Source organism: Saccostrea echinata, unplaced genomic scaffold (genome assembly GCF_033153115.1).
Source record: "Saccostrea echinata isolate AGI-Se365-2 ecotype Australia unplaced genomic scaffold, CSIRO_AGI_Sech_v1 ptg000054l, whole genome shotgun sequence".
In the NCBI taxonomy this organism is placed as follows: Eukaryota; Metazoa; Mollusca; class Bivalvia; order Ostreida; family Ostreidae; genus Saccostrea; species Saccostrea echinata.
In genome coordinates this window covers 60,543,825-60,555,005 of record NW_026889803.1, presented here as the reverse complement: position 1 = coordinate 60,555,005, position 11,181 = coordinate 60,543,825, and the positions used below count along the sequence as shown (strand labels likewise).

General features: G+C 34.3%; 1 protein-coding gene across 1 annotated transcript; it reads left to right on the top strand.

Moving 5' to 3' along the window:
* Positions 1-3,754: 3,754 nt before the first annotated feature.
* Positions 3,755-5,147, top strand: LOC133206294 (uncharacterized). The gene has a single exon (XM_061342244.1). It carries the CDS (start codon positions 3,857-3,859, stop codon positions 5,078-5,080), a length of 1,224 nt encoding a protein of 407 aa, XP_061198228.1. The 5' UTR covers positions 3,755-3,856; the 3' UTR covers positions 5,081-5,147.
* Positions 5,148-11,181: the final 6,034 nt, after the last annotated feature.

Below are 11,181 nucleotides of genomic sequence, written 5' to 3'. Positions count from 1 at the left end.
CTGGGTGTTTAAAGCAAACTGGGCTCATATGAATTTTTGTTAGAGGACGGTCATTCTAAAAAGGAAGCGCTGATAGATGGCAAATAAATAATCTGTCCTTAGAAATGCTTACTGGGAAAATATATAAATTGACCCTGAATGGTGGTACTTATATATACACCCCCCCCCCCTCCCCCAAGAAACTGAGTTCTATGGGTTTGGGCAGATTTTCTTCTTTTCCTTTTTTTCCTTGTCCCTGTTCATACTGGAAGTAAATATTCTCTCCTGCGAGAGAAAGAAAATAATCGGATTCGCCAAAATTTGCCCCCCCCCCAGAATGAAATGGTCCTCCCTTAGCATGCACGCAAAAAGAGGAGCCCAGTGTTTGTAGAGAGTGCGCGACGAACGGAATTGTGGGAAGGGTACCAGACTAAGTTTGTATTGGGCACTTGAAATATCTCGCTCGTTTTGAACACTTTATACAGACTAATGACCAATGAAATCCTTAACGAAAATCGAAATCCGTAACGAAATAAAGAAACAATTCTCGGAAAAATTATCCCATACAATTAAGAAAATATACAATGAAAATGGAAAATATAGAATACAAAATTTTTTTTACAATACAAATGGAAAATATTGAATACAAATAAATATTAAACAATCCAAACGGAAAATTATAGAATCCAAATGGAAAATTATACAATACAAATAAAAATTATACAATACAAATGCAAAATTACACAGTACAGATAGAAAAGCTCGAATATTGCAACATTTGACTTGCCATAAAAAATCCTGTCTCACGAGTGAAGTAAATTCCATATTCATCTACAAACATTGAATTTTCTGTTTATTACATTTTCTTAGATTTTTCCTTTGCTTCTGTCTTTTGGTAACACAGTGTCATAGGCTGTGACGTCATAGTTGAGCGGTTGAGACGCCATAGCTATAAGCCATTGCGAGATTGAAAAACGTCGTAAACATGGATTTTTAACGACACATTTGGAAAAACTTTGGAAGTATAACTATTAGTCTCTGTCAGGATGGCTCATTAACTCTATATTATAACAGGGCAGGATTTAAAAAAAAAAAAAAACAAAAAAAAAAAAAAAAAAAAAAACACTCGTCGTGAAGGGAAGGAAAAGTTATGGCGCACTTCTGATATTCTCACACTGTGAGAAAACCATTTTGATTCCCTTTCACATTGTGTCAGAATATCACTTTTATTCGAGTATTTCACTGTTGAAAATGTAATAAATGATAGTATCTAAAGAGACAACATCCAAAGCATGTTACGAGAGGCATTTGAAAAAATATGAGAATGGTTTGAGAAAATATAAACCATTTAACAGCAGTTAATGAGTTTGATTATTAAAAAGAGCAGGAAGAGAATGTACTCATTGTGACGTTTCTTCGTAATATTGCTTATCCCTCAGCCCCCTTACTACTCACTCCTTCACTTTCGGTAAAACCCCCTGATCGAAAACGAAGCGATTATAACGTCGTATTTTAAAAAGAATATTCAAATCTACAATCAAATATCAAAAAGTTATAATAGTCAAGTTTAACAATGCAACAACACATAGAATAGTTATAGAAAATCTATAATGTAAAATCACTAAGCACCTTTTCCTTTATGCACGGTTACATCGATATATCTTACACAGGCGTCAACATGTCACGCTCATTTTCATTTGTCAGTTATCTTTATGAAAGTGTACGTCAAAGGTTTAAGTTAACACGTTGCTAAAAAGACATTATTTTCCGTCTAAATTTGTCTTTGTGCATACTGGAAGAAAAGGAACTACACACCGTGAAAAGATTGGGTTTTTTTTCTAAATTCAGTGATGGAACAGAGACGTCAAAACAGAATAATACATTTGGGGAAGACAATTTGATTGTAAAGGGAGGAGGGCTGGCTTTTTTTCCGCATCAAATTATTTATTTTTATGTTGGTGAACGACAGATTATTTATTTCCAAGATGATTAGTGACCGATTTTTAAAAATTTTCTACTAATTTAAAAGCGAAAAAAAGTGTGACCCCCTAAAAGAAAGAAAGATAGATTTATTTATGTTGTTTTACGTTTCATTCGAGAATTTTTCACTCATATACAGATGTCACCATACACCAGTGGGTTTCAAATTTAGACTTTTACTTATTGAGCAGTGAGGGATCTTTCAACGCCTGCCGAGGACCCGGAACTTTCACTTCAAAGTGCGGAACCCTTTTCAGAGCTCCAGATAATTTTTTACCTCAAAGTGTATTTACTCCCTGATTTTCAAATCAATGCAGATTTTGCTTTTCAGCAAAATAATCAAAAAGTATTTTGTTAATCTATTGCTCTTTTGACATGACATCCAATGTGATTTTCAGCTTGTTATCGAAATAAGCGTTTTTGAAAGAGGAATGTAAAAAAGGACAGTTTCTGCATTTATCAATTAGGTAAATGAAATATATTAAGTTTTGCTATATAAATTGTTAGCATCGATCGAGGTAAAAGTTTTAGAGTTACTCCCCGTTTGCATTAAAAGTTGCGTGGCGCTATTTATAGCAAAGGAGCCATGTGGAAAGCAAAAAAAGGATTTATTTTCAATTAATAAAGGTTGTCGGCTATGGTGGCATATTTCTGCCCCTTGTGTGCAAGTTATTTTTCTATCAAATATGTTGACATGCAAGATAGTTATGTCAACATGCAACATAAATATGTTGACATGCAAGAAAATTGCAATCAAATAAAAATTATAACAAATCTTCAAAAATCTCAAATATCGCCCACATGTGACATCCAACATGCTAGATGCTACTTATTTATGTTAACATGCAACTTATTTATGTTAACATACAAGATAAATATGTTGACATGCAACATATTTATGTCGACATGCAACTTATTTATGTTGACATGCGACTTATTTATGCTGACATGCAACTTAGTTATGTCGACATGCGAGATAAATATGTTGACATGCAACTTATTTATGTCGACATGCAACTTATTTATGTTTACATGCAACTTATTTATGTTGACATGCAACTTAGTTATGTTGACATGCGAGATAAATATGTTGACATGCAACATATTTATGTCGACATGCAACATATTTATGTCGACATGCAACTCGGTTATGTTGACATGCAAGATGAATGTGTTGACATGCAACTTATTTATGTAAACATGCAACATATTTATGTCGACATGCAACTTATTTATGATGGCATGCTGTTTGTTTGAAAGAGGGTATATTTTAATCAAAATCTGTGGTTGCAGTGAATGAAAAGCTTAACCTCTGAACGTTCATCTGGTCTCTACACAACTGACAAGGTAAAACTTTGTTTTAGATCTGATATAAAACTGATATTGGATGTAATGAAGATCTTTTGGTTGATTAATCTGGTCTTTTGTATAATCCTTAAGGAGAATAATTCTTGGTGTCAATATCTCTTTTGGTCAGAGTGTGCAATTCTTAAATAATATGTGTTCTTCATGTAGCTATTATTTGATCAAACATAGTACTTTTAGTACTTCACTATCTTCAGTGGCGGATCCAGGAATCTTGAAAAGGGGGGCCCCGACCAGTTTGTGGTCGGGGTAGGGGCCCATGATCACACCAAAAAAATTGATTTATTAAATCTTATGTATATTTCGGACACAAAAGGGGAGCCCGGGCCCCCTGCCCCCTCTAAATCCGCAGTGCTATCTTACATAAGTTTAATTGAATTGCAAATTTTTTATATAATAAACTCTTACATGCCAAATCATGGTGTATTTATAGAATGATTTAGTTTGATATACATTTACACATGTAGAAAGCAAAACAAAAATTCATTGTGTATAAAGTATTTTTCCCATTTTTTTCAGCGACAAAAATACTATGAGTGAAAATATCTATACACCTGCTCTGGCTCAACGCTTGGTTGTGGACGGACTATCTCTCAGTAGGAATGAAATGATTGCTGTTTATTACCACTCTGGTTATACTATTCAGGATATCATTGAATTTCTTGCGAGCAAACATAACATTGCTCTTAGTGCAAGACAAATTCATCGAGTTTTAAGGGAAATGAATCTGACGAGACGAAACAACCAGCCACGTTTGGAGGACATTGTAACGGCTATTCTACATGAACTTTCAGGCTCGGGCGGTGACATAGGCTATACAGGAATGAGGAGACGTCTGCTAATCGACCATAACCTCAATGTGTCTTGTGAATTGGTGCGCCTTGCATTAACTGTTTTGGACGCAGAAGGTGTAATAAGGCGTAGACAACGTCGTCTTCAGCGTAGAAGGTACATTAACGAAGGGCCTAATTTTTGTGTTCATCTAGATGGCTGGGACAAGTTAAAACCATTCGGAATTTCCATTCATGGCTGTGTAGATGGCTTTTCAAGACGTATTCTCTGGCTCAGAGCTTGCAATTCTAACAAAAACCTTGAGTATATATCCAGATTTTATATAGATTATATCAAAGAAATAAACGGGATTCCTGTAGTCGTATACGCAGACAGGGGTACTGAGAACTCCATAGTTCGAGATTTGCAATACGCTTTGCGATGGAATCACCAGGATCCCTTGCAAGGACTGTCAAGTTTTAGGTATGGATCGTCATATAGAAATACAAGAATAGAGCGATTTTGGCGGTGTTTACGAGAAATGTGTGGCAACTTTTGGATAAATTACTTTAAGGATATGGATAATTTAGGTGTTTTTGACACCTCCGACATAGTCCACCTGGAGTGTGCTAGGTATTGTTTCTTACCAATTATCACCAGAGAATTGAACAGAGTTATACAGCATTGGAATGAACACACAATTAGAAGAAACCACAATGCAGATTGTCCGTCTGGAAAACCAGATGTTATGTATTTTCATCCCGAAATTTACCAAACAAGAGATTTCAAAATGCCTCTACCTGATAATCTGAATGGCATAGAACAAGAATATTGTGCCTACCCTCCTGCGAATGGTGTTTCAATGGAATTTGAAGTTATTGGTACTCAAATAAGAATGGAAAACGGTTTGAATTACCCACCAAACACAGTAGAAGAAGCAACAGAACTCTTTATCCGAATAACAGACTATGTAGATCGCTTATAAATTACATGTATCTACATACATTTACTTGACTCTTGTTGTTTTAAGGAGGTACATTTTTCTTTATGTTCCGAATATTGTTTGATGAAGGAATGAGAAATTGTATCTTTGCGAGGTTTTGTGTATTTAATTGCAAATGTGTATTTCTAGTAAAGTATATCTATTAGTAGTACATAATATTAGTAATTCTTTTTTTGAAATCTGCTTTAACCGTCAAGGTCAAAAATCATAATGAATTCAAAAAATTGTTATGAGTACTGTTGAGTGTTGAAGTAAGAGTACAAAAGCGTATTTTCCTATGGAATAAAGAATGCATTTGGTCAGCATTTTTTTTTTTTAGATAACTAGGTCAAACTTTTAATTCACAGTAAAAAATTAAAAAGAATTGTTCCTTTTTAATGAAGCTGTCATAAATAATGCACCTGTAAATAATAAAAGCTCTAGATCTATTCTCCCTCATTCAGAACATACCTACTTGACATTAAAAAGGACACTGTTACGATTTTGGTCACATTTTATATTACCATTTTTATTGTTTAAAATATTAAATTAGTTAACTGCACTTCATACCTTTTATTCTTAAACTGTTTCATGTAGAACTTCACTGAATTCATGAATCATTGAGATGTCTACCATCACATAGGGCCCCACTCAAATAATGGACAATAGGATGAAAAGCATTTCAGAGAATTTTGCTTTGACCTTGACCTATAACTTAGAAATTGTCCAGTTGGCATAAAACTTTTATTTCAGTCTCATTACCCCTTACCAAAAGCCATTTATTTTTGGTTCTGAACAAGATTAAGCAAGTGAAAAATATTATTCAAGGTCACTGCACATCCTTTGACCACAGACACTCTGTGGAAGTATGAACCAGACTGGACCAAGGGGAGAAAAGATGTGCTCCGGACAAAGATTTTCCATATACAATTCTGCAATGACCTTAACCTTAGACCTTGAAACATAGTTTATAGTTCAAGGTCAATGCACACCCTTTAAAAGAGATCTCGGACGGACAGATGGACGGATGGACACACTAATTCCTATAGGGCGCCGCAGAGAGGGGCCCTTAAAACGTTTTATTGTCTATGGTCACGTTTCTGAATCGCCAGGACATTTTATCAAAGGAAATGCAATTTATACTTTGTTGTCCACCTCATATTATAGAAAATAATTTAAACTGCAATATCTGGTTGAATAAATTTTCGATCATTAAGTACAGGTCCACGTAACAATCAGGCAGCCTATATATAAAAGGTGATACATGGGGGTTCTCAGAAATCAATGATTTTTCACCCACAGTTTTTCCTTGGGCTATAAGCCATGTTTGTGGAAGAAAAAATATTTTGGGTCATTGTTACTATGGAAACCTGGACAAAGAAATTTCCCTAGCAACCGGCCAATTTTTCTTTGTAGATTGACGAATTTTCACTCATTTTGAAGGCTTTATACAAAATGTAAATATAGTAATTTTTTTTCTTATCTAGTGTAATAAGAAAGATACATTTTTAAAGTGTTCTTTCAATGTAATAAAAAGAAATAACATTCTCTAATATATTTGCCATAGATACAGGTAAAGATGCATGTTTCCCATTTTTTGCTGATTCAGCATTTTGGTTGATTTTAGCAAAAATCACGTCAATATTATTCATTTCACCATCTTAATACAATTGTTTAATCTATTTCATGTAAAACCACAGGAAATTCTCTCTAAGAATTTGAAATAAAAAGTTTTGCAAATTTGAAAATTCCTATCTGTTGCTAAGCAACAAAACTGGATGGTTTGATTAATTAAAACATGGGAAAATGTAAAAGATTTGGAAGAAAAATCGTATAAATTGTAATCATTGAGTACCAAAAACAAATTGAAAAAAAATAAAATATACAGTATTTTTCCTTGTATACTAAAGACTATTTTAGAATAAGCTGTCTCCATAGCAACAGAAAATTTTCCTTAGCAACGAAGCATTGAAAGCCATTTTTAGCACATATTCATATTCATGTTTTTTGAAGATCATCTGATTCTTATAGTTGAATTGCTAATGCCAGAATTGACATTGTCAAATTGTTTTTTTTTTCAAAAGTATTTTTGAGTTAATTCTCCATAGCAACAGAACTTGTCCACATAGCAACAAATGTATTTTATAAAGAATCAGTATGTAGCAATTCCTCAACAAAAATCTGTGTCTTTACGGGTTGTTTACAAGGCAAAAACGTTCTACTTATGTGAATGAAAAATTACTTATTTTACTTATGACTCAGGTATTTTTTTCACTTTCAAATGGTAAATCAATGACCTACTTTTCATGCTAGTGGCTTATTGAGACTCGAGAGTCTTAAAATTTCTTGCAAATTCCTGAAAAGTTTGCATCATCAAATATTTGTAACGAAAACTGGATAGTCTAACTTCTCACAAGGTTTTAAAAAAACAGTAATCTCGAAAAAAATTATTGACTTTTGATGAGGTCTACATGTACTTGTGACAATGCAGACCTTTCGAGGTATTGGTTGACCGAAGCCGAAGGCTGAGTTTAATCTGTTCCTGACAAAGTCTGTATAGTAACAAGTAGGCCGAATTCAAAAGTCAATAACTGTATTTTAAATTATCAGGAATTTTTACATTTTTCACAGTCCACCTATTTTCTCCATCAAATATATATATTAATACCCATAATATACTTAGTATTTTGTTTTGTAGCAAGATATTATAATTATTTTTCAGCAATTTAAACTGTTTAACAAAGGTAGAAGATAATATATTAAAACAATAAATATTCAAACCATTTAATAATAAGGAGTTTGGACGGTTCGGTACTGGAGTCTGTGCGCGATTTGACTGGCTGATAAAAATGTAAGCCAAGCTATCAAGATTGGCTAAGACAGAAAACCCCCCAAAAAACAAACTCTTTGTAGCGAGACTACTGTCTCCTGAATAACAGGATTAAAAAAAACTTATTTTGATGAGATAACTACATATGTTATGTTATAATGAGATACTAACTCGTGAACAAGATAGCTAATTAATTATTATAAAAAGATGACTAATTTGTTGAAACGTTTTAGCAAGATAACTCGTTGTAACGAGACTACTAACTCCTGGAGAATGAGATTAAAAAAATAATATAATATGATACTAACTCGTTATAAAAACAAGAAATGAAATTCCTTTTATTGGGGTAACTAATTCATTATTTAAGGAATGAATTTAATAGCTACTCCAGTTATACTGTACGGTTAACCTGGGTTGGGACAGTTTCCGCTTTATAAACCGCGAAGCGATTAATAAAAAGCGTTAAACTGTTCCAACCCAGGTTATACCAGTATACATGTAACTTGGGAAGCTATTAATTAAATTCATTTCTTATAATTTAATTTTCCATCATTAAGACAATAAGGCAGTTTTCCTTTTAAAATGCCTTCAAATTAAGCATATTTTAAAAGTAACTTAAAGCCAAATAATACGTTTTTGGTGTATGTCATTGTGACGTAAGCAACATATGTTATTTGGTTTTACACTAAATCTTTTATTCTATCAAATTACGTGTTACAACCAGAATTAAATTATTACGAGATAACTAACTCTCGATTTTTATTATTAACTAGTCTAGTTATGAAGGGATATTTACATGTAAGGACTGAAAAATCATTTTTGATATAAAGAGCTTAATGAAAAAATTAAAGAAATATACTGAAAATAGTGATAGTGTTGTTTCATGAAATAAACAATTAAAGTTTGTGCTTTAACTTTAATCTAAGCTTCTTCTTTTTTATATATATCTCCCAGTTGGTTCGATACGCAAGAGACGCTTCAGGTACGAACGATTTCTAAAAAGAGGCAAGCTACTGACAAACAAGTTCATGAAATAAGAATATCAACAGTCTTGTTTAAATTCATCATTTGGCAAGTTCTATGGTCGATACAATGACCTTGTCAGCAAATGCAATCTATCTTTGAATTTAATGCTGACTAATGCCATTTATGGTAATTTTTTATTGATTATATCCTTTATATTCCTTTTGTATAACTATGATCCCCTGTTATGGCGCCTCTGTTCTCCTGGGTGGTCATGATTTGAAAACATTTAAAACTACATTGCTTTTATATTATTATAACCAATCATGGCTTTGTTGTTCTTGTGAAAAATTTAAAAGATCTCCCCTTTGTCTTCATATATCAAAGTTTGATCGCCCATTGTGGCCCCACCCTATCCCCGGGGGTCATGACTTGAATAAACTTGAATTTACACTACATGAGGATGCTTCCACATAAATATAACCAATCAAGGCTTTGCAGTTCTTGAGAAAAAGATTTTTCTTATGTATTCCTACAATGTATGTAAAAATTTGATCACCCGTTGTGGCCCTACCCTACCCCCAGGGTCATGATTTGAACAAACTTGAATCTACACTACCTGAGGATGCTTTCACATAAATTTAAAAAAAAATCATAAAAATATTCCCCTGGAAGAAGGCGTGTCCATTCATTCAAACAAACTTGAATTCACTTTACCCAAAAGATACTTTTGGCTAGGTTGGTTGAAATTGGCCCAGTGGTTCTTGAGAAGAAGACGAAAATGTGAAAAGTTTACGACAACGACGACAATGACAACAACGACAGACAACGGACAATTTCGATCAGATAAGCTTACTTGAGCCTTTGCTCAGATTAGCTTAAAATCCTTAGCATGACAAACTTCAAATTGGTTCCTCCCAGAAAAAGGATGATCATTGTTGTTTTGAGGTCACAACATCAAAAGTCGTGGGCAAAAGAAAAATAATCCAGACAAGATTTTTTTTTACTTTTCAGCCAATGATCTTGAACTTGTAGGAGTGTTTGTTTGTATGTTGTTTAACGTCCCTCTCGAGAATTTTTCACTCATATGGAGACGCCACCACTTGCCGGTGGAGAGCTGCAAATTTTGTCCTATACTCGGCAGTTACGGCCATTAAGCAGTGAGGGATCATTTTCGTGCCAGCACCTACTGCGACACAGGACCTCGGTTTATACGGTCTCAACCGAAGGACCGGTCTCCACGTCCCACAGTGGGATTCCAACCCGCGACGTAAGGATCAACTCCTTACTCCGCGACTCTAGAGCAGACGCTCTAACCACTACGCCACGCGGGCGACTTGTAGGAATGATCTTTATTCAATATCAATCTTGAACTATTCAATATCAGGACACACCGTCGGATCATTAGCAAGCTCTGTTTCAAGTAAAGCTACAAGTGAATCTCCATTACAAAGTTGGAGTTCAGACAAGCAATTAATATATTTTCGTCAATGACCTTGAACTTTCCAAAACCAACATAGGTCAAGGTCATGACTAACCCACGGGTCAAAAGCATTCTCTCTACAATGTATAAGCCTGTAGTAATTCTCAATTACAAAGTTATAGGAAAGATCAGATTTCTATACTTTTCTGTAAGTGATCTTGGACTTGCGCACCAAAATGGGTTTGGGTTAAAAGGTCAAAAGCAATCTTTGAACCAAGTATGAGCTTCCAGTAATTCTCCATTACATAGTTTTTCTGCCAGTGAATAGGTACTTGCCGGAATGACCTTGGGTCAAGGTCGACAAACACTCTTGGATCATCAGCAAATTTTTTTCCGTTTATGAGCTTCCAGAGATTCGCTGTTACAAAATTACTTATCACCCAGACAAAAAACAATAAAATTTTTCAGCAAATGACCTTGAACTAACCAAAATGACCTTGGGTCAAGGTCTTAATTCACTTAAGTCAACAAAGCTATTACTGTAGTAAGTATGAGCATCCAATGATTCACCGTTACAAAGTTTTGGATAGGACAACTTTTATACATTTTTTGGCCAGTGACCTTGAACATGCTGGCATGACCTTGTGTCAAGGGCATGACACCTCCTTGGGTCATAAGCAATCTCTGTACAAAGTATGAGCTTCCAGTGTTTTTAAGTTACAGCAAGAAGATTGCACGGACGAAAGGATACAAAGTAAAGGGATTTCTGTATAACACACCTCAAACCACTACCCCCCTGCCCCAAACGTTGTTTATGTGTGATATTTGGACATTTCTTACAATTTCAATAGCATTGGACGATTCAACAAAAAAGTAGAGTAGCGAATC